General features: G+C 51.7%; 1 protein-coding gene across 3 annotated transcripts; it reads right to left on the reverse strand.

The window, feature by feature from the left end:
* Positions 1 to 4,617: 4,617 nt before the first annotated feature.
* On the reverse strand, positions 4,618 to 22,621 carry LOC106596090 (tripartite motif-containing protein 29). 3 transcript variants are annotated; one of them, XR_014391814.1, is made up of 8 exons: positions 21,966 to 22,620; positions 17,161 to 17,256; positions 16,701 to 16,934; positions 16,383 to 16,542; positions 14,283 to 14,357; positions 13,327 to 13,449; positions 5,324 to 5,690; positions 4,618 to 5,253 (listed from the first exon to the last, which is right to left on the reverse strand). XR_014391814.1 is itself a non-coding variant. In XM_082973162.1 (7 exons), exons 1-7 carry the CDS (start codon positions 22,554 to 22,556, stop codon positions 5,614 to 5,616), a joined length of 1,356 nt encoding a protein of 451 aa, XP_082829288.1. In that variant the 5' UTR covers positions 22,557 to 22,620; the 3' UTR covers positions 4,618 to 5,613. The 3 variants fall into 3 exon arrangements, 2 of the variants coding, with proteins under 2 accessions (XP_082829288.1, XP_082829289.1); XM_082973162.1 differs by having other exon boundaries at positions 4,618 to 5,690; XM_082973163.1 differs by lacking the exon at positions 14,283 to 14,357 and having other exon boundaries at positions 4,618 to 5,690; positions 21,966 to 22,621.
* Between the last annotated feature and the right edge of the window lie 624 nt (positions 22,622 to 23,245).

Consider the following 23,245-nt stretch of genomic DNA (forward strand, 5'->3'; position numbering starts at 1 on the left):
CATTCAAACAGTTTTAGAAACTTCAAAGTGTTTTCTATCCAAATCTACTAATTATATGCATATTCTAGTTTCTGGGCAGGAGTAGTAACCAGATTAAATCGGGTACGTTTTTTATCCGGCCGTGAAAATACTGCCCCCTATCCCAAACAGGTTAATGAATATGATGTCAGATCAGTTGGTGTCTAATAATATGAAAATATTTTGACTCTGGTCCCAAGTAGCAGTTTACTCTGGGCACGCTTTTCATCCGAACATGAAAATACCCTGTCGCAAACAGGTTTTAATACGCTGGCGCTGCCACCATTATAATCTGAACTGAGCTAAGATTATTCAGCCAGAATTGAGACAGAAAGATAATGGTGGCGAGAGGCCAAGGGGTGTTAATCATTTACATAAGAAGGAGTGACCATGTGTGTCATCTGAAGGTGGAAACCTATAAAACCAGAGGTTTGGGAGCGAGTAATCAGATGTTCCATGGAATTACTTGGCTTTTGATACTTTTGTAATAAAGTCTAATTTAATTTACAAGTTCCAGTATCTGAGAAATATTTGATTCAATATTTCCACGACACAGGAAGGGTACCACATGAGGGAGGAGGATGTCTTCCCTGTAACACACAGCGTTGAGATTGCCTGCAATGCCAACAAGCTCTGTCCGATGATGCTGTGACACACCGCCCCAGACCATGACGGACCCTCCACCTCCAAATCGATCCCGCTCCAGAGTACAGGCCTCGGTGTAATGCTCATTCCTTCGACGGTAAACGCGAATCCGACCATCACCCCTGGTGAGACAAAACCGCGACTTATCAGAGAAGAGCACTTTTTGCCAGTCCTGTCTGGTCAAGCGACGGTGGGTTTGTGCCCATAGGCGACGTTGTTGCCGGTGATGTCTGGTGAGGACCTGCCTTACAACAAGCCTACAAGCCCTCAGTCCAGCCTCTCTCAGCCTATTGCGGACCATCTGAGCACTGATGGAGGGATTGTGCGTTCCTGGTGTAACTTCGGCAGTTGTTGTTGCCATCCTGTACCTGTCCTGCAGGTGTGATGTTCAGATGTTCCGATCCTGTGCAGGTGTTGTTACACGTGGTCTGCCACTGCGAGGACGATCAGCTGTCCGTCCTGTCTCCCTGTAGCGCTGTCTTAGACGTCTCACAGTACGGACATTGCAATTTATTGCCCTGGCCACATTTGCAGTCCTCATGCCTCCTTGCAGCATGCCTAAGGCACGTTCACGCAGATGAGCAGGGACCCTGGGCATCTTTTTTTTGTGTTTTTCAGAGTCAGTAGAAAGGTCTCTTTAGTGTCCTAAGTTTTCATAACTGACCATAACTTCTATGGGCTAGGTGGGACGTTTGCATCCCACCCTAGTCAACAGCCAGGGAATCGCGTAGCGCGAAATACAAATACCTCAAAAAAGCTATAGCTTCAATTTCACAAACATATTACTATTTTACACCATTTTAAAGACAAGACTCTCGTTAATCTAACCACATTGTCTGATTTCAAAAAGGCTTTACAGCGAAAGCAAAACATTAGATTATGTCAGGAGAGTACCCTGCCAAAAATAATCACACAGCCATTTTCAAAGCAAGCATATATGTCACAAAAACCAAAACCACAGCTAAATGCAGCACTAACCTTTGATGATCTTCATCAGATGACACTCCTAGGACATTATGTTATGCAATACATGCATGTTTTGTTCAATCAAGTTCATATTTATATCAAAAAACAGCTTTTTACATTAGCATGTGATGTTCAGAACTTGCATACCCACCGAAAACTTCCGGTGAATTTACTAAATTACTCATGATAAACGTTGACAAAATACATAACAATTATTTTAAGAATTATAGATACAGAACTCCTTTATGCAAACGCTATGTCAGATTTTAAAATAGCTTTTCGCGAAAGCACATTTTGCAATATTCTGAGTACATAGCTCGGCCATCACAGGCTAGCTAATTTGACACCCACCAAGTTTGGGGCTCACTGAACTCAGAATTACTATTAGAAAAATTGGATTACCTTTGCTGTTCTTCGTCAGAATGCACTCCCAGGACTTCTACTTCAACAACAAATGTTGTTTTGGTTCAAAATAATCCATAGTTATATCCAACCACCTCCGTTTTGTTCATGCGTTCAGGTCACTATCCGAAAGGTAACGCGCGAGCGCATTTCGTGACAAAAAAATTCTAAATATTCCATTACCGTACTTAGAGGCATGTCAAACGCTGTTTAAAATCAATTTTTATGCAATTTTTCTCGTAAAATAGCGATAATATTCCAACCGGGCAACGTTGTATTCATTCAAAGGCTGAAAGAAGAAAAATGGAGAAGTCTTGTGAACGCGCATCTCAGTCTCACTGTCCCCAGGCTGACCACTTACAAACTCTGCTGCTGTACTTTGCCCAGAGACAGCAGACACCCCATTTCCACTTTTTAGCGGCTTTAGAGAGCCAATGGAAGCCTTAGAAAGTGTCACGTTACAGCACAGATGCTGTATTTCCGATAGAGATGCAACAGAAGGACAACAAATTGTCAGACAGGGCACTTCCTGTATGGAATCTTCTCAGGTTTTGGCCTGCCATATGAGTTCTGTTATACTCACAGACACCATTCAAACAGTTTTAGAAACTTTAGAGTGTTTTCTATCCAAATCTACTAATTATATTCATATTCTCGTTTCTGGGCAGGAGTAGTAACCAGTTTAAATCAGGTACGTTTTTTATCCGGCCGTGAAAATACTGCCCCCTAGCCCCAACAGGTTTTAATTGCCTACCGTCGGTAAGATGTTAGTGTCTTAACGACCGTTCCACAGGTGCATGTTCATTAATTGTTTACGGTTCATTGAACAAGCATGGGAAACAGTGTTTAAACCCTTTACATTGAAGATCTGTGAAGTTATTTGGATTTTTACGAATTATCTTTGAAAGACAGGGTCCTGAAAAAGGGACGTTTATTTTTTTGCTGATTTTAGTAATGCTTGTCATTGTATGGAAACGGTCTATTGTGGTAAGTCTGTATATTGGAAGCCTTTTATTTCTACTGTGACACCTAGTGGACACCTGTGGGTTTTCTAATAAAGAAGCAAAGGGTTATGGGTAAGATGGCATTGTTAGTTGTGAACTCGTAGAGCCCCACGGTGGAGGTGTCATAATACCCATAAAACCTAGCGGTCAAACAGGGAAATGGTTACACTCGTTTTCCACCATTCATTTTTCCCATGGGGAATTTTAGAAAATCTTAAAATAAGGGCTGGTTTCGTGTGTCCTTTCCCTGGCATGAAGTTTTGATCACAATCTAAATCTCTTTCGGACAAGGTGACTTTTATCAATGTATTCAACTGTATTTACTCTCAGATTCTAAAATACTAATTATCATCAAAGTAGACATCTTGCAAAACTACAAATCCCTGCATGCTCCTGCACGTCGTTCTAGCTGATACATTTACTAACAGGTATTGATCCTACAGGTCATCTCTAACAGGTATTGATCCTGCAGGTCATCTCTAACAGGTATTGATCCTACAGGTCATCTCTAACAGGTATTGATCCTACAGGTCATCTCTAACAGGTATTGATCCTACAGGTCATCTCTAACAGGTATTGATCCTACAGGTCATCTCTAATAGGTATTGATCCTACAGGTCATCTCTAACAGGTATTGATCCTGCAGGTCATCTCTAACAGGTATTGATCCTACAGGTCATCTCTAACAGGTATTGATCCTGCAGGTCATCTCTAACAGGTATTGATCCTACAGGTCATCTCTAACAGGTATTGATCCTACAGGTCATCTCTAACAGGTATTGATCCTACAGGTCATCTCTAACAGGTATTGATCCTACAGGTCCTCTCTAACAGGTATTGATCCTACAGGTCATCTCTAACAGGTATTGATCCTACAGGTCATCTCTAACAGGTATTGATCCTACAGGTCATCTCTAACAGGTATTGATCCTACAGGTCATCTCTAACAGGTATTGATCCTGCAGGTCATCTCTAACAGGTATTGATCCTGCAGGTCATCTCTAACAGAGGTTTAACATGCCTGTTATAGTGTGGTGGACTGGTTAGTCTGGTTCCAGAGGTTTAACACGCCTGTTATAGTGTGGTGGACTGGTTAGTCTGGTTCCAGAGGTTTAACATGCCTGTTATAGTGTGGTGGACTGGTTAGTCTGGTTCCAGAGGTTTAACACGCCTGTTATAGTGTGGTGGACTGGTTAGTCTGGTTCCAGAGGTCAGCCTTATAACCCATGGTTATCATGGAGACATTGACAGGTAGACATCACTGCGTTAACGGCTCGTCAACCTGTTCTCCAACTTCATGCTAACCCGAACACATCGCTCCAACATTTGTTAAAAGTCTATTTAAGACTACAGTACCAAGCTCAGTGATTTTATTCTCTGTGGAACATGGAACAGGACACTGATCTCATTGTTGGAGGAACTTCCTCCTTAAGGCCTGCGTTTGTGTTGTGATACCAGCTATAGTAAAAACCCAAGTTGTATTTACTAGGAAGCAAACAGGAAGCAAACAGACCTAAACATTTTTGCAACAGTGTCCCACTAATGAATACACCACCAGAAAGAAGAAGCAAGACAGACGAGGTTAAAAGCAGATTTGTGTATTTATTTCATCGTGTCACTTAAAAGCATTCATTACAGACTGATTTATTATAATTAAAGATCTCTGGGGGGGGGGGGGTGGGGAGAAGAAAAAATAAAAATAACATAATTATAAATCGTGTCTTTAAAAAGTTATACTGTATAACTGTTGGTGTTGAAAGCAACAAGCACTGATTCATCACTACATTATGTCTGACAGAGAGAGGTTCCCACAGTCTCAACCTCTACTTTAGGCATCCCCTCTCCCTCTCCTCTGCAAAACCGTTCTCTCCCATCGTTCTTCCCACAGTCTTAACCTCTACTTTAGGCATCCCCTCTCCCTCTCCTCTGCAAAACCGTTCTCTCCCATCGTTCTTCCCACAGTCTTAACCTCCGCTTTAGGCATCCCCTCTCCCTCTCCTCTGCAAAACCGTTCTCTCCCATCGTTCTTCCCACAGTCTCAACCTCTACTTTAGGCATCCCCTCTCCCTCTCCTCTGCAAAACCGTTCTCTCCCATCGTTCTTCCCACAGTCTTAACCTCCGCTTTAGGCATCCCCTCTCCCTCTCCTCTGCAAAACCGTTCTCTCCCATCGTTCTTCCCACAGTCTCAACATCTCCTCTCCCTCTCCTCTGCAAAAACTGTTCTCTCTCCCATCGTTCTTCCCAGTCTCAACTTCTAGACATCCCCTCTCCCTCTCCTCTGCAAAACCGTTCTCTCCCATCGTTCTTCCCACAATCTTAACCTCCGCTTTAGGCATCCCCTCTCCCTCTCCTCTGCAAAACCGTTCTCTCACATCGTTCTTCCCACAGTCTCAACATCTCCTCTCCCTCTCCTCTGCAAAAACTGTTCTCTCTCCCATCGTTCTTCCCAGTCTCAACTTCTAGACATCCCCTCTCCCTCTCCTCTGCAAAAACAGTTCTCTCTCCCATCGTTCTTCCCAGTCTCAACCTCTAGGCATCCCCTCTCCTCTGCAAAACCCTTCTCTCTCTCTGGCTGAGTTACAGCTTCCTGCGTGGGTGTGATTTCCTCTGCAACATCCTCTGTCTGGAGCCGCTGGAAGAGGAGAGCTTGGATCCTGAGACGACAGAAGAGTTAGTCAGAATAACTCTAGGAGGACCTGGGACTTTACTGTAAAACTAGATACAACCTGGGACAGAGCGGTATAGTGACATGTCTTTACTGTAAAACTAGATACAACCTGGGACTTGGACTTGGGCTGTTGGGGGGGACTGGAGTTGGGCTGGAGAACTGGAGTTGGGCTGTTGGGGGGGACTGGAGAACTGGAGTTGGGGGGACTGGAGAACTGGAGTTGGGCTGTTGGGGGGGACTGGAGAACTGGAGTTGGGCTGTTGGGGGGGACTGGAGAACTGGAGTTGGGCTGTTGGGGGGACTGGAGTTGGGCTGTTGGGGGGGACTGGAGAACTGGAGTTGGGCTGTTGGGGGGGACTGGAGTTGGGCTGTTGGAGGGGACTGGAGTTGGGCTGTTGGGGGGGACTGGAGTTGGGCTGTTGGGGGGGACTGGAGTTGGGCTGTTGGGGGGGACTGGAGTTGGGCTGTTGGCGGGGACTGGAGTTGGGCTGTTGGGGGGGACTGGAGTTGGGCTGTTGGGGGGGACCGGAGTTGGGCTGTTGGGGGGACTGGAGAACTGGAGTTGGGCTGTTGGGGGGGACTGGAGAACTGGAGTTGGGCTGTTGGGGGGGACTGGAGTTGGGCTGTTGGAGGGGACTGGAGAACTGGAGTTGGGCTGTTGGGGGGGACTGGAGTTGGGCTGTTGGAGGGGACTGGAGTTGGGCTGTTGGGGGGGACTGGAGTTGGGCTGTTGGGGGGGACTGGAGTTGGGCTGTTGGGGGGGACTGGAGTTGGGCTGTTGGGGGACTGGAGGACTGGAGTTGGGGGACTGGAGAACTGGAGTTGGGCTGTTGGGGGACTGGAGAACTGGAGTTGGGCTGTTGGGGGGGACTGGAGAACTGGAGTTGGGCTGTTGGGGGGGACTGGAGAACTGGAGTTGGGCTGTTGGGGGGGACTGGAGTTGGGCTGGAGTTGGGCTGTTGGGGGGGACTGGAGTTGGGCTGTTGGCGGGGACTGGAGTTGGGCTGTTGGGGGGGACTGGAGAACTGGAGTTGGGGGGACTGGAGAACTGGAGTTGGGCTGTTGGGGGGGACTGGAGTTGGGCTGGAGTTGGGCTGTTGGGGGGGACTGGAGTTGGGCTGTTGGCGGGGACTGGAGTTGGGCTGTTGGGGGGGACTGGAGTTGGGCTGTTGGGGGGACCGGAGTTGGGCTGTTGGGGGGACTGGAGAACTGGAGTTGGGCTGTTGGGGGGGACTGGAGAACTGGAGTTGGGCTGTTGGGGGGGACTGGAGTTGGGCTGTTGGAGGGGACTGGAGAACTGGAGTTGGGCTGTTGGGGGGGACTGGAGTTGGGCTGTTGGAGGGGACTGGAGTTGGGCTGTTGGGGGGGACTGGAGTTGGGCTGTTGGGGGGGACTGGAGTTGGGCTGTTGGGGGGGACTGGAGTTGGGCTGTTGGGGGGACTGGAGGACTGGAGTTGGGGGGACTGGAGAACTGGAGTTGGGCTGTTGGGGGGACTGGAGTTGGGCTGTTGGGGGGGACTGGAGAACTGGAGTTGGGCTGTTGGGGGGGACTGGAGTTGGGCTGTTGGAGGGGGCTAGAGTTGGGCTGTTGGGGGGGACTGGAGTTGGGCTGGAGTTGGGCTGTTGGGGGGGACTGGAGTTGGGCTGTTGGCGGGGACTGGAGTTGGGCTGTTGGGGGGGACTGGAGTTGGGCTGTTGGGGGGGACTGGAGTTGGGCTATTGGGGGACTGGAGGACTGGAGTTGGGGGACTGGAGAACTGGAGTTGGGCTGTTGGGGGGACTGGAGAACTGGAGTTGGGCTGTTGGGGGGGACTGGAGTTGGGCTGTTGGGGGGGACTGGAGTTGGGCTGTTGGGGGGGACTGGAGTTGGGCTGTTGGGGGGGACTGGAGTTGGGCTGTTGGCGGGGACTGGAGTTGGGCTGTTGGGGGGGACTGGAGTTGGGCTGTTGGGGGACTGGAGTTGGGGGACTGGAGAACTGGAGTTGGGCTGTTGGGGGGACTGGAGAACTGGAGTTGGGCTGTTGGGGGGGACTGGAGAACTGGAGTTGGGCTGTTGGGGGGGACTGGAGTTGGGCTGTTGGAGGGGACTGGAGAACTGGAGTTGGGCTGTTGGGGGGGACTGGAGTTGGGCTGTTGGAGGGGACTGGAGTTGGGCTGTTGGGGGGGGACTGGAGTTGGGCTGGAGTTGGGCTGTTGGGGGGGACTGGAGTTGGGCTGTTGGCGGGGACTGGAGTTGGGCTGTTGGGGGGGACTGGAGTTGGGCTGTTGGGGGGACTGGAGGACTGGAGTTGGGGGGACTGGAGAACTGGAGTTGGGCTGTTGGGGGGACTGGAGTTGGGCTGTTGGGGGGGACTGGAGAACTGGAGTTGGGCTGTTGGGGGGACTGGAGTTGGGCTGTTGGGGGGGACTGGAGAACTGGAGTTGGGCTGTTGGGGGGGACTGGAGAACTGGAGTTGGGCTGTTGGGGGGGACTGGAGTTGGGCTGTTGGGGGGGACTGGAGTTGGGCTGTTGGCGGGGACTGGAGTTGGGCTGTTGGGGGGGACTGGAGAACTGGAGTTGGGGGGACTGGAGAACTGGAGTTGGGCTGTTGGGGGGGACTGGAGTTGGGCTGGAGTTGGGCTGTTGGGGGGGACTGGAGTTGGGCTGTTGGCGGGGACTGGAGTTGGGCTGTTGGGGGGGACTGGAGTTGGGCTGTTGGGGGGGACCGGAGTTGGGCTGTTGGGGGACTGGAGAACTGGAGTTGGGCTGTTGGGGGGACTGGAGAACTGGAGTTGGGGGGACTGGAGAACTGGAGTTGGGCTGTTGGGGGGGACTGGAGAACTGGAGTTGGGCTGTTGGGGGGGACTGGAGTTGGGCTGTTGGAGGGGACTGGAGAACTGGAGTTGGGCTGTTGGGGGGGACTGGAGTTGGGCTGTTGGAGGGGACTGGAGTTGGGCTGTTGGGGGGAACTGGAGTTGGGCTGGAGTTGGGCTGTTGGGGGGGACTGGAGTTGGGCTGTTGGGGGGGACTGGAGTTGGGCTGTTGGGGGGGACTGGAGGACTGGAGTTGGGGGGACTGGAGAACTGGAGTTGGGCTGTTGGGGGGACTGGAGTTGGGCTGTTGGGGGGGACTGGAGAACTGGAGTTGGGCTGTTGGGGGGGACTGGAGAACTGGAGTTGGGCTGTTGGGGGGGACTGGAGTTGGGCTGTTGGAGGGGGCTGGAGTTGGGCTGTTGGGGGGGACTGGAGTTGGGCTGGAGTTGGGCTGTTGGCGGGGACTGGAGTTGGGCTGTTGGGGGGGACTGGAGTTGGGCTGTTGGGGGGGACTGGAGTTGGGCTGTTGGGGGACTGGAGGACTGGAGTTGGGGGACTGGAGAACTGGAGTTGGGCTGTTGGGGGGACTGGAGAACTGGAGTTGGGCTGTTGGGGGGGACTGGAGAACTGGAGTTGGGGGGACTGGAGAACTGGAGTTGGGCTGTTGGGGGGACTGGAGTTGGGCTGTTGGGGGGGACTGGAGAACTGGAGTTGGGCTGTTGGGGGGGACTGGAGTTGGGCTGTTGGGGGGGACTGGAGTTGGGCTGTTGGGGGGGACTGGAGTTGGGCTGTTGGGGGGGACTGGAGTTGGGCTGTTGGGGGGGACTGGAGTTGGGCTGTTGGCGGGGACTGGAGTTGGGCTGTTGGGTGGGACTGGAGTTGGGCTGTTGGGGGGGACTGGAGTTGGGCTGTTGGGAGGGACTGGAGTTGGGCTGTTGGGGGACTGGAGTTGGGCTGTTGGGGGACTGGAGTTGGGGGACTGGAGAACTGGAGTTGGGCTGTTGGGGGGGACTGGAGAACTGGAGTTGGGCTGTTGGGGGGGACTGGAGAACTGGAGTTGGGCTGTTGGGGGGGACTGGAGTTGGGCTGTTGGAGGGGACTGGAGAACTGGAGTTGGGCTGTTGGGGGGGACTGGAGTTGGGCTGTTGGAGGGGACTGGAGAACTGGAGTTGGGCTGTTGGGGGGGACTGGAGTTGGGCTGTTGGAGGGGACTGGAGTTGGGCTGTTGGGGGGGGACTGGAGTTGGGCTGGAGTTGGGCTGTTGGGGGGGACTGGAGTTGGGCTGTTGGCGGGGACTGGAGTTGGGCTGTTGGGGGGGACTGGAGTTGGGCTGTTGGGGGGACTGGAGGACTGGAGTTGGGGGGACTGGAGAACTGGAGTTGGGCTGTTGGGGGGACTGGAGTTGGGCTGTTGGGGGGGACTGGAGAACTGGAGTTGGGCTGTTGGGGGGACTGGAGGACTGGAGTTGGGGGGACTGGAGAACTGGAGTTGGGCTGTTGGGGGGGACTGGAGTTGGGCTGTTGGAGGGGACTGGAGTTGGGCTGTTGGAGGGGACTGGAGTTGGGCTGGAGTTGGGCTGTTGGGGGGGACTGGAGTTGGGCTGTTGGGGGGACTGGAGTTGGGCTGTTGGGGGGACTGGAGTTGGGCTGTTGGGGGGGACTGGAGTTGGGCTGTTGGGGGACTGGAGTTGGGGGACTGGAGAACTGGAGTTGGGCTGTTGGGGGGACTGGAGAACTGGAGTTGGGCTGTTGGGGGGGACTGGAGAACTGGAGTTGGGCTGTTGGAGGGGACTGGAGTTGGGCTGTTGGAGGGGACTGGAGTTGGGCTGTTGGAGGGGACTGGAGTTGGGCTGTTGGGGGGGACTGGAGTTGGGCTGTTGGGGGGGACTGGAGTTGGGCTGTTGGCGGGGACTGGAGTTGGGCTGTTGGGGGGGACTGGAGTTGGGCTGTTGGGGGGACTGGAGGACTGGAGTTGGGGGGACTGGAGAACTGGAGTTGGGCTGTTGGGGGGACTGGAGTTGGGCTGTTGGGGGGACTGGAGGACTGGGGGGGACTGGAGTTGGGCTGTTGGGGGGGACTGGAGGACTGGAGTTGGGCTGTTGGGGGGACTAGAGTTGGGCTGTTGGGGGGACTGGAGTTGGGCTGTTGGGGGGGACTGGAGTTGGGCTGTTGGGGGGGACTGGAGTTGGGCTGGTGGGGGGGATTGGAGTTGGGCTGTTGGGGGGACTGGAGGACTGGAGATGGGGGGACTGGAGAACTGGAGTTGGGCTGTTGGGGGGACTGGAGTTGGGCTGTTGGGGGGACTGGAGTTGGGCTGTTGGGGGGACTGGAGTTGGGCTGTTGGGGGGGACTGGAGGACTGGAGTTGGGCTGTTGGGGGGACTGGAGTTGGGCTGTTGGGGGGACTGGAGTTGGGCTGTTGGGGGACTGGAGTTGGGTTGTTGGGGGACTGGAGTTGGGCTGTTGGGGGAACTGGAGGACTGGAGTTGGGCTGTTGGGGGGGACTGGAGGACTAGGTGGGGAGTGGAGTTGGGCTGTTGGGGGTACTGGAGGACTGGAGTTGGGCTGTTGGGGGGGACTGGAGTTGGGCTGTTGGGGGGACTGGAGGACTGGAGTTGGGGGGACTGGAGAACTGGAGTTGGGCTGTTGGGGGGACTGGAGTTGGGCTGTTGGGGGGACTGGAGGACTGGGGGGTACTGGAGTTGGGCTGTTGGGGGGGACTGGAGGACTGGAGTTGGGCTGTTGGGGGGACTAGAGTTGGGCTGTTGGGGGGGACTGGAGTTGGGCTGTTGGGGGGGACTGGAGTTGGGCTGTTGGGGGGGATTGGAGTTGGGCTGTTGGGGGGGATTGGAGTTGGGCTGTTGGGGGGACTGGAGGACTGGAGATGGGGGGACTGGAGAACTGGAGTTGGGCTGTTGGGGGGACTGGAGTTGGGCTGTTGGGGGGACTGGAGTTGGGCTGTTGGGGGGACTGGAGTTGGGCTGTTGGGGGGACTGGAGTTGGGCTGTTGGGGGGACTGGAGTTGGGCTGTTGGGGGAACTGGAGGACTGGAGTTGGGCTGTTGGGGGGGACTGGAGGACTAGGTGGGGAGTGGAGTTGGGCTGTTGGGGGTACTGGAGGACTGGAGTTGGGCTGTTGGGGGGGACTGGAGTTGGGCTGTTGGGGGGGACTGGAGTTGGGCTGTTGGGGGGGACTGGAGGACTGGGGGGGACTGGAGGACTGGGGGGGACTGGAGGACTGGGGGGGGACTGGAGTTGGGCTGTTGGGGGACTGGAGTTGGGCTGTTGGGGGGACTGGAGTTGGGCTGTTGGGGGGACTGGAGTTGGGCTGTTGGGGGGACTGGAGTTGGGCTGTTGGGGGGACTGGAGGACTGGAGTTGGGCTGTTGGGGGGACTGGAGGACTGGAGTTGGGCTGTTGGGGGGACTGGAGTTGGGCTGTTGGCGGGACGGGAGTTGGGCTGTAGGGGGACTGGAGTTGGGCTGTTGGGGGGACTGGAGTTGGGCTGTTGGGGGGACTGGAGTTGGGCTGTTGGGGGGACTGGAGGACTGGAGTTGGGCTGTTGGGGGGACTGGAGTTGGGCTGTTGGCGGGACGGGAGAACTGGAGTTGGGCTGTTGGGGGGAACTGGAGTTGGGCTGTTGGGGGGACTGGAGAACTGGAGTTGGGCTGTTGGGGGGACTGGAGTTGGGCTGTTGGGGGGACTGGAGTTGGGCTGTTGGGGGGACTGGAGTTGGGCTGTTGGGGGGACTGGAGTTGGGCTGTTGGGGGGACTGGAGGACTGGAGTTGGGCTGTTGGGGGGACTGGAGGACTGGAGTTGGGCTGTTGGGGGGACTGGAGTTGGGCTGTTGGCGGGACGGGAGTTGGGCTGTAGGGGGACTGGAGTTGGGCTGTTGGGGGGACTGGAGTTGGGCTGTTGGGGGGACTGGAGTTGGGCTGTTGGGGGGACTGGAGTTGGGCTGTTGGGGGGACTGGAGTTGGGCTGTTGGGGGGACTGGAGTTGGGCTGTTGGGGGGACTGGAGGACTGGAGTTGGGCTGTTGGGGGGACTGGAGTTGGGCTGTTGGCGGGACGGGAGAACTGGAGTTGGGCTGTTGGGGGGAACTGGAGTTGGGCTGTTGGGGGGACTGGAGAACTGGAGTTGGGCTGTTGGGGGGACTGGAGTTGGGCTGTTGGGGGGAACTGGAGTTGGGCTGTTGGCGGGACGGGAGAACTGGAGTTGGGCTGTTGGGGGGAACTGGAGTTGGGCTGTTGGGGGGACGGGAGAACTGGAGTTGGGCTGTTGGGGGAACTGGAGGACTGGAGTTGGGCTGTTGGGGGAACTGGAGGACTCGAGTTGGGCTGTTGGGGGAATTGGAGGACTGGAGTTGGGCTGTTGGGGGAACTGGAGGACTGGAGTTGGGCTGTTGGGGGGACTGGAGTTGGGCTGTTGGGGGAACTGGAGGACTGGAGTTGGGCTGTTGGGGGGACTGGAGTTGGGCTGTTGGGGGAACTAGAGGACTGGAGTTGGGCTGTTGGGGGAACTGGAGGACTGGAGTTGGGCTGTTGGGGGGACTGGAGAACTGGAGTTGGGGGGACTGGAGTTGGGCTATTGGGTGGGACTGGAGTTGGGCTGTTGGGGGGACTGGAGTTGAGAAACTGCTGTAGGGGACGGCTGAGTCATGTTACAGTTCTGTAGAACCTACAGCTACCTGACAGGTCTCCCTCAAAACAAGAGGTCGAGCAAGTCTCCACATCAGACCAAAACCCACAACTATCATCGTCCGGTACTGGATTTGACCAATAGAGTTATAAAGTTGGTTTCAGCATTATCTACTATTAGGTTTCTACTTACCGAAGGGTGAGAACGCGAAGCCCCCGAATGTGGGGACCGCAGCTCCGGGGCTGAGGAACGGGTTGAGACCCCCACCGCCGGGGGTCTGCTCTACTGCAGCCAGAGCTGGCGGAGGAGCCACAACTAGATAGGAGGAGACAGAACAGTCAGAACACAGGAAATACCCACAAACAACTGCTCGGACCGGTCCCAGACTCTAGCCCAGAAACAACTGCTAGGCCCGGTCCCAAACAGACTCTAGTCCACAAACAACTGCTAGGCCCGGTCCCAGACTCTAGTCCACAAACAACTGCTAGGCCCGGTCCCAAACAGACTCTAGTCCACAAACAACTGCTCGGCCCGGTCCCAAACAGACTCTAGTCCACAAACAACTGCTAGGCCCGGTCCCAAACAGACTCTAGTCCACAAACAACTGCTAGGCCCGGTCCCAAACAGACTAGTCCACAAACAACTGCTAGGCCCGGTCCCAAACAGACTCTAGTCCAGAAACAACTGCTCGGCCCGGTCCCAAACAGACTCTAGTCCACAAACAACTGCTATGCCCGGTCCCAAACAGACTCTAGTCCAGAAACAACTGCTCGGCCCGGTCCCAAACAGACTCTAGTCCACAAACAACTGCTAGGCCTGGTCCCAAACAGACTCTAGTCCACAAACAACTGCTAGGCCCGGTCCCAAACAGACTCTAGTCCACAAACAACTGCTCGGCCCGGTCCCAAACAGACTCTAGTCCACAAACAACTGCTAGGCCCGGTCCCAAACAGACTCTAGTCCACAAACAACTCCTAGGCCCGGTCCCAAACAGACTCTAGTCCACAAACAACTCCTAGGCCCGGTGCCAGAAACACAGAACCAACTGACCTAAATTAAAATAAAGGCTAAATGAAAACAAAAGCAGTGCAATAGATGAGAAAGCGTTCAGTCATTACATTAGAGATAGGAGGTGCTCAGTAACTCACACACTGTTTGTTGTGTTGGATCAGTCTGGAAGCAGCTGGAAGGTTTTGGTGACTCTACAATAGACACCTCTCTCACTGGGGGAGGAACACAGACAGTCTGCTGGATTTACTCAAGGTACTGTATGGCTTCTTCACGGTTCTCAGAGGAAGAAAATACCTTCAATCAGGGCCTTTTGAAGACAGGTGCTGACTATTTTTGTTTAACTTCTAGTATCAAATGGTTTTTGTTGTCTGAATAAAATATATATTAAATGATATACATATTTTAAGAAGTACCACTTTAACTTGAAGTTTAACAGAGAGAAGAGTAAAGAAGAGGTTCTCTGTACCTTCCTCAGGAGACGAATGGTTCTGTACCTTAGTAGATGATTGGTTCTGTACCTTAGTAGATAATTGGTTCTGTACCTTTCTCAGGAGACGATTGGTTCTGTACCTTAGTAGATAATTGGTTCTGTACCTTTCTCAGGAGGTGATTGGTTCTGTACCTTTCTCAGGAGGTGATTGGTTCTGTACCTTTCTCAGGAGGTGATTGGTTCTGTACCTTTCTCAGGAGACGATTGGTTCTGTACCTTTCTCAGGAGACGATTGGTTCTGTACCTTTCTCAGGAGGCGATTGGTTCTGTACCTTTCTCAGGAGGCGATTGGTTCTGTACCTTTCTCAGGAGACGATTGGTTCTGTACCTTAGTAGATAATTGGTTCTGTACCTTTCTCAGGAGGCGATTGGTTCTGTACCTTTCTCAGGAGGTGATTGGTTCTGTACCTTTCTCAGGAGGTGATTGGTTCTGTACCTTTCTCAGGAGGCGATTGGTTCTGTACCTTTCTCAGGAGGTGATTGGTTCTGTACCTTAGTAGATAATTGGTTCTGTACCTTTCTCAGGAGACGATTGGTTCTGTACCTTAGTAGATAATTGGTTCTGTACCTTTCTCAGGAGGCGATTGGTTCTGTACCTTTCTCGTAGATGATTGGTTCTGTACCTTCCTCAGGAGGCGATTGGTTCTGTACCTTTCTCAGGAGGCGATTGGTTCTGTACCTTTCTCAGGAGGTGATTGGTTCTGTACCTTTCTCAGGAGGCGATTGGTTCTGTACCTTTCTCAGGAGGCGATTGGTTCTGTATTGGTTCTGTACCTTTCTCAGGAGGCGATTGGTTCTGTACCTTTCTCAGGAGGCGATTGGTTCTGTACCTTTCTCAGGAGGCGATTGGTTCTGTATTGGTTCTGTACCTTTCTCAGGAGGCGATTGGTTCTGTACCTTTCTCAGGAGGCGATTGGTTCTGTATTGGTTCTGTACCTTTCTCAGGAGGCGATTGGTTCTGTACCTTTCTCAGGAGGCGATTGGTTCTGTACCTTAGTAGATGATTGGTTCTGTACCTTTCTCAGGAGGTGATTGGTTCGTGTACCTTTCTCAGGAGGCGATTGGTTCTGTACCTTTCTCGTAGATGATTGGTTCTGTACCTTCCTCAGGAGGCGATTGGTTCTGTACCTTTCTCAGGAGGCGATTGGTTCTGTACCTTTCTCAGGAGGTGATTGGTTCTGTACCTTTCTCAGGAGGCGATTGGTTCTGTACCTTTCTCAGGAGGCGATTGGTTCTGTATTGGTTCTGTACCTTTCTCAGGAGGTGATTGGTTCTGTACCTTTCTCAGGAGGCGATTGGTTCTGTACCTTTCTCAGGAGGCGATTGGTTCTGTATTGGTTCTGTACCTTTCTCAGGAGGCGATTGGTTCTGTACCTTTCTCAGGAGGCGATTGGTTCTGTATTGGTTCTGTACCTTTCTCAGGAGGCGATTGGTTCTGTACCTTTCTAAGGAGGCGATTGGTTCTGTACCTTTCTCGTAGATGATTGGTTCTGTACCTTTCTCAGGAGGCGATTGGTTCTGTACCTTTCTCAGGAGGCGATTGGTTCTGTACCTTTCTAAGGAGGCGATTGGTTCTGTACCTTTCTCGTAGATGATTGGTTCTGTACCTTTCTCAGGAGGCGATTGGTTCTGTACCTTTCTCAGGAGGCGATTGGTTCTGTACCTTTCTCAGGAGGTGATTGGTTCTGTACCTTTCTCAGGAGGCGATTGGTTCTGTACCTTTCTCAGGAGGCGATTGGTTCTGTACCTTTCTCGTAGATGCTGATGAAGCTCCCTTGACACACCTCCTCCAGGAGCCCTCTGAAGTCAGCTACCGATGACATCACCATGTTAAAGGTGAAGTTGGGGTCGAAGGTCACAGCTGGCAGGCCTCCAATCACAGGAGAGGAGCTCAGAGACTGACAGCTCTACAACAACAACAACACAGAGAGACAGACAGATTAGAGAGACATCGCACACTGCCTGATGTGTTACTAATCCTGAACATCAGGGAGACATAGCCTGGCCAGGAGAGCGGTCTCAGGCTGAGGATGGTATTGACAGGGACCTACTCTGCACCAGTCACCTGTAAGAAGAAGATGTGGTCCTCAGTGTGTGAAAGCTGCTCCAGCTCAGCATCTCCCCTCCTCATCTCAGACATCTCCTGTTCCAGTTTGGCCAGCAGTCCTTCAGCTTGGCTGACGGCAGTCTTCTCTTGGGCTTTGATCAATTCCCTCACCTCAAACCTCTTCAGCTCCATGGAGCGGATCAGCTCTGTAAACACCCTCTCAGTGTCCTCCAAGGCCGACCGCGCTGAACGCTGGAAGGGGGGGACACAGACGGACAGCAGAAGTCTATATAGGTCCTGAATATATCTAAAGTACTAATGTAATATTGTCTGAGGCTGAAGCCTTGTTATATATTTTAATGATCAAATAAGTTCAATGAATACAAACAGAAACAGACAGAAGTTTAGTATCAGGACTAGTGTGGCCCAGTCTATTCCTCCACGTCCTTCTCTCATCGTTAGACAGACAGATACTCACCGTTAGAGAGCTGATGGCCTGTCTCAGCTCCTCCACGTCCTTCTCTCTCTCCTGGATCCTCTGCTGAGACCTCCTCCTCAGCTCCCCGAGCTGGCTCTGAAGAGAGACGGACAGAGAAACAGAGAGACAGGCAGAGAGACAGAGAGACAGGCAGAGAGACAGGCAGAGAGAGAGACAGAGAGACAGGCAGACAGACAGGCAGACAGAGAGACAGGCAGACAGAGAGACAGAGAGACAGGCAGAGAGACAGACAGGCAGGCAGAGAGGCAGACAGGCAGAGAGGCAGAGAGACAGAGAGACAGGCAGAGAGACAGACAGGCAGACAGAGAGACAGACAGGCAGACAGACAGGCAGACAGACAGGCAGAGAGACAGACAGACAGACAGACAGACAGACAGACAGACAGACAGACAGACAGACAGACAGACAGACAGACAGACAGACAGACAGACAGACAGACAGACAGACAGACAGACAGACCAGATAATTAACATGGCTTCATGATATAAACATTAACTTTAGCTATACAACTTTAAAGGAAGGTCAGGGACTGATAATCCTAATAGAACTTTTAAATCACGCTGTAATGCTATGTAGCCATTGTCTTCACAAAAATGTCACCATCATCCCTCAGCTCTTTAACATACCACAAAATGCATTATTTTACACACTATCGTCACAGCACTGGCAAACCCAGCCATCTAATGCTCTAGGCAGCACTCTGCCTTCTCCCTGAGGTTCTCAGCCGTTAGCTTCAAACACGGCTGACTCGCGTTAACGACAAACCTGAGTTTTAACGTTTACAAACGTCAATAATAATAGTTACAGATCCATACAGCCCCCATCCTGCTAAACTACACTGTAGCAGTTACAGATCCATACAGCCCCCATCCTGCTAAACTACACTGTAGCAGTTACAGATCCATACAGCCTCCATCCTACTAAACTACACTGTAGCAGTTACAGATCCATACAGCCTCCATCCTACTGAACTACACTGTAGCAGTTACAGATCCATACAGCCTCCATCCTACTGAACTACACTGTAGCAGTTACAGATCCATACAGCCCCCATCCTACTGAACTACACTGTAGCAGTTACAGATCCATACAGCCTCCATCCTACTGAACTACACTGTAGCAGTTACAGATCCATACAGCCTCCATCCTACTAAACTACACTGTAGCAGTTACAGATCCATACAGCCTCCATCCTACTAAACTACACTGTAGCAGTTACAGATCCATACAGCCTCCATCCTACTGAACTACACTGTAGCAGTTACAGATCCATACAGCTATGGAGCCTCCATCATACTGAACTACGAGTTGCGTTTCCACTAGTGTCAGGAGCACGCTAGATAGCTAATTAGCAGGTCTTGTCTTCCATCTGTTTTAAAAAAACAAGCGCTGCAACATGAAGACATGGCCATGTGGGAACACTAACTCTATAATGTGGGTATATATATGCTAGCGAACGAGAGAAAACTGAAGGGACGCAAGCGTCAATAATCAGAAATCAACTCTACGCTTCTCACGTCTATTATAGTATAAATTGAGCTGATAAATTGAGCTGATAAATTGCCCGAAAAAAAATGCTGTTTGTGCATTTTTGCATCGGTAATTGTGACATGTATAATTTGTATAATGTCTATTTAGTGTGATATTATTATTATTATTATTATTAATACTGCCAGTACCAACAATACATATTTGAAAACAATAACATTATGCCTACCTCCTATTATGCCATATCTCAGACTGGCCAGTAAAAATAACAGATTAAGATGGTCAAAAGAACACAGACACTGGACAGAGGACCTCTGCCTAGAAGGGCAGCATCCCGGAGTCACCTCTTCACTGTTGACGTTGAGACTGGACAGAGGAACTCTGCCTAGAAGGCCAGCATCCCGGAGTCGCCTCTTCACTGTTGACGTTGAGACTGGACAGAGGAACTCTGCCTAGAAGGCCGGCATCCCGGAGTCGCCTCTTCACTGTTGAGACTGGACAGAGGAACTCTGCCTAGAAGGCCGGCATCCTGGAGTCACCTCTTCACTGTTGACGTTGAGACTGGACAGAGGAACTCTGCCTAGAAGGCCGGCATCCCGGAGTCGCCTCTTCACTGTTGACGTTGAGACTGGACAGAGGACCTCTGCCTAGAAGGTCAGCATCCCGGAGTCGCCTCTTCACTGTTGACGTTGAGACTGGACAGAGGAACTCTGCCTAGAAGGCCGGCATCCCGGAGTCGCCTCTTCACTGTTGACGTTGAGACTGGACAGAGGAACTCTGCCTAGAAGGTCAGCATCCCAGAGTCGCCTCTTCACTGTTGACGTTGAGACTGGACAGAGGAACTCTGCCTAGAAGGTCAGCATCCCAGAGTCGCCTCTTCACTGTTGACGTTGAGACTGGACAGAGGAACTCTGCCTAGAAGGGCAGCATCCCGGAGTCGCCTCTTCACTGTTGACGTTGAGACTGGACAGAGGAACTCTGCCTAGAAGGGCAGCATCCCAGAGTCGCCTCTTCACTGTTGACGTTGAGACTGGACAGAGGAACTCTGCCTAGAAGGGCAGCATCCCAGAGTCGCCTCTTCACTGTTGAGACTGGACAGAGGACCTCTGCCTAGAAGGGCAGCATCCCGGAGTCGCCTCTTCACTGTTGACGTTGAGACTGGACAGAGGAACTCTGCCTAGAAGGGCAGCATCCCAGAGTCGCCTCTTCACTGTTGACGTTGAGACTGGACAGAGGAACTCTGCCTAGAAGGGCAGCATCCCAGAGTCGCCTCTTCACTGTTGAGACTGGACAGAGGACCTCTGCGTAGAAGGGCAGCATCCCGGAGTCGCCTCTTCACTGTTGACGTTGAGACTGGACAGAGGAACTCTGCCTAGAAGGCCAGGATCCCGGAGTCGCCTCTTCACTGTTGACGTTGAGACTGGACAGAGGAACTCTGCCTAGAAGGGCAGCATCCCAGAGTCGCCTCTTCACTGTTGATACTGGACAGAGGAACTCTGCCTAGAAGGTCAGCATCACGGAGTCGCCTCTTCGCTGTTGACGTTGAGACTGGACAGAGGAACTCTGCCTAGAAGGGCAGCATCCCAGAGTCACCTCTTCACTGTTGACGTTGAGACTGGACAGAGGAACTCTGCCTAGAAGGTCAGCATCCCAGAGTCGCCTCTACACTGTTGACGTTGAGACTGGTCAGAGGAACTCTGCCTAGAAGGTCAGCATCCTGGAGTCGCCTCTTCACTGTTGACGTTGAGACTGGACAGAGGACCTCTGCCTAGAAGGGCAGCATCCCGGAGTCGCCTCTTCACTGTTGACGTTGAGACTGGACAGAGGAACTCTGCCTAGAAGGGCAGCATCCCAGAGTCGCCTCTTCACTGTTGAGACTGGACAGAGGAACTCTGCCTAGAAGGTCAGCATCCCAGAGTCACCTCTTCACTGTTGACGTTGAGACTGGTGTTTTGCGGGTAATATTTAATGAAGATCTTCAGTCTACACTATTTCTGATCTCTAACATTGAGTGGCTGCTGCCAACACACTGACTCAAATCTCTAACCACTCTAATAATTAAACATTGGATGGAATAAATGTATCACTAGTCACTTTAAACAATGTTTACATACCCTACATTTCTCATCTCATATGTATATACTGTACTCTATTCCATCTACTGCATCTTGCCTATGCCGTTCGGCCATCGCTCATCCATATATTTATATGTACATATTCTTATTCACCCCTTTAGATGTGTGTGTATTAGGTAGTTGTTGTGGAATTGTTAGATTACTTGTTAGATATTACTGCACTGTCAGAACTAGAAGGACAAGCATTTCGCTACACTCGCATTAACACCTGCTAACCATGTGTACGTGACAAATACAATGTGATGTTATTTTAATGGATAGCTTTTCTTCTAAAAACAAGGACATTTCTAAGTGACCCCAAACTTTTGAACGGTAGTCTACACACACACACACACACACACACACACACACACACACACACACACACACACACACACACACACACACACACACACACACACACACACACACACACACACACACACACACACACACACACACACACACACACACACACGGCTGGGGAAACTCGACGAACTCTGATTTGAAGAGAGAGTAGTATTATGAAGGAAGAACCAGACTAGCTGAACTCTCTATGAACTGTATTAGTTACAACTGTCCTCACGCATCCTGTGGACTAACGTCATAACAGTTCAGAGCAGGCAGGTACGGTGGCTCGCATAGGACATAAGGTGAGTCAAACGGTACACACAACAATAATGCATAAGGGCTACATAGCGAACATAACAAATACAACAGTTTATTATGGACTCTCATGACAACTAAATTGCCATGTGTGATGCAGTGTATGTGAATTGACACTCTCTACTAGTCCACGTAAATATTGTGTGATTTGGGCTTCATGCTTCACGTGTAATGTAAACACCTTCCCCTGTGGCTCAGTTGGTAGAGCATGGTGTGTGCAACGCCAGGGTTCGATTCCCATGGGGGACCAGAACAAAAAATGCACGAAATGAAAATGAGAAGTATGTAATGTATGCATTCACTACTGTAAGTCGCTCTGGATAAGAGCGTCTGCTAAATGACTAAAAATGTAAAATAAAACAGAGTAAATATTAAGGGCTATGGTTGACCAAAATGTCTTGACTTTTATCATGTTAAAATGTCCATTATAAAATATTCTAATTCCTACTTGTATGGTTAGATCGATCCTATAAAACGTGTTATTTAATCATCGACGGAGAACGGCGGTACCGATACCTGTTTCTGCTGGATCTCCGCGTCCACCGGGACCGTGTCGTGGCCCTTATGTTCCGCCGTCATACACAGGTAACATATACAGCGCTGGTCCGTCCGACAGTACACCTCCAGCAGCTTGTCGTGCTGGGGACAGATCGTCTCCTGTAGTTTCTTAGAGGCCTGGACCAGCTTGTGTTTCTTAAACGGAGCTGATTCGTAATGAGGCAAGAGGTGAGTGTCGCAGTAAGAAGCCAGACACACCAGACAGGATTTAACGGCTCGGTTCTTCCTCCCGGTGCACACGTCACATTCCACGTCCTCCGGTCCGGCGTAGCTCTGCGGCGGGGGAACAGCTTGAAGTCCTGTCTTCTTGAATTTATCTACCACCTCGGCTAACATGGTGTTTCTGCCCAGTACAGGCCTCGGGTTGAAGCTCTGGCGGCACTGGGGACAGCAGTAAACCCCCAGGAAATCGTCCTGGTCCCAGTAACCTTTAATACAGACCGAACAGTAGCTGTGTCCACACGGGATGGTCACCGGATCCCGCAGCACATCCAGACATACGGAACAGTTGAATTGGTCTTGGTCGAGGAAGAGTCCAGCTTGAGCCATTTTCTGAACAGAAACAACAGCAGTGAAGATAAAGAGACGAGCTTTGTTTACAGGAAGTGGAGGTAGATGTCGCCGGAAGAAGGCAGACGGTCCGTAAACCAACGTTAAAGGTCCATGCTGCCACCTACTGTGGTGGAGTGTGTGGTCAATCCCGGGTTACAACATTAGCTCATTTACATTTTACATTTTTAGTCATTTAGCAAACGCTCTTATCCAGAGCGACTTACAGTAGTGAATGCATACATTTCATACATTTATTTCTCCGTGCTGGTCCTCCGTGGGAATTGAACCCACAACCCTGGCGTTGCATACACCATGCTCTACAAACTGAGCCACACAGGACCAGCTCCACATGTCCTAATCCTCCTACTGAACTCAGTACTTCTGAGAAAATTAAAAAAGAGCCCTACTAACTTCTAATACACCCCCCCCCCAAATCCCTTCCAACACTCAACTTCAATTTAATAGAAACTCTGTCACTGCTTCCACAAATGATCTTCAACTTGGCAGTTCTTTCCACTAATGCAGTCAGGTTGATAACCTTTCCAATGAAGGCTATGAAGTCAATCTGATTAGCTATTCCCTGTGGTTCAGTTGGTAGAGCATGGTGTTTGCAACGCCAGGGTTGTGGGTTCGATTCCCACAGGGGACCAGTACGGGGGGAAAAAAATATATGAAATGTATGAATT

This window comes from Salmo salar, chromosome 03 (assembly GCF_965601325.2).
Source record: "Salmo salar chromosome 03, fSalSal1, whole genome shotgun sequence".
Taxonomy (NCBI): domain Eukaryota; kingdom Metazoa; phylum Chordata; class Actinopteri; order Salmoniformes; family Salmonidae; genus Salmo; species Salmo salar.

What these genes read in the sequence shown, in the direction of transcription:
- LOC106596090 (XM_082973162.1), bottom strand. Translation starts at nt 22,556, where the DNA reads ATGGCTCAAGCTGGACTCTTCCTCGACCAAGACCAATTCAACTGTTCC. An exon ending in ACCACATCTTCTTCTTACAG is followed by an intron (nt 16,543 to 16,700) that starts GTGACTGGTGCA and finishes TTGTTGTTGTAG; the next exon opens with AGCTGTCAGTCTCTGAGCTC. An exon ending in CATCAGCATCTACGAGAAAG is followed by an intron (nt 14,358 to 16,382) that starts GTACAGAACCAA and finishes TTCCTCCCCCAG; the next exon opens with TGAGAGAGGTGTCTATTGTA.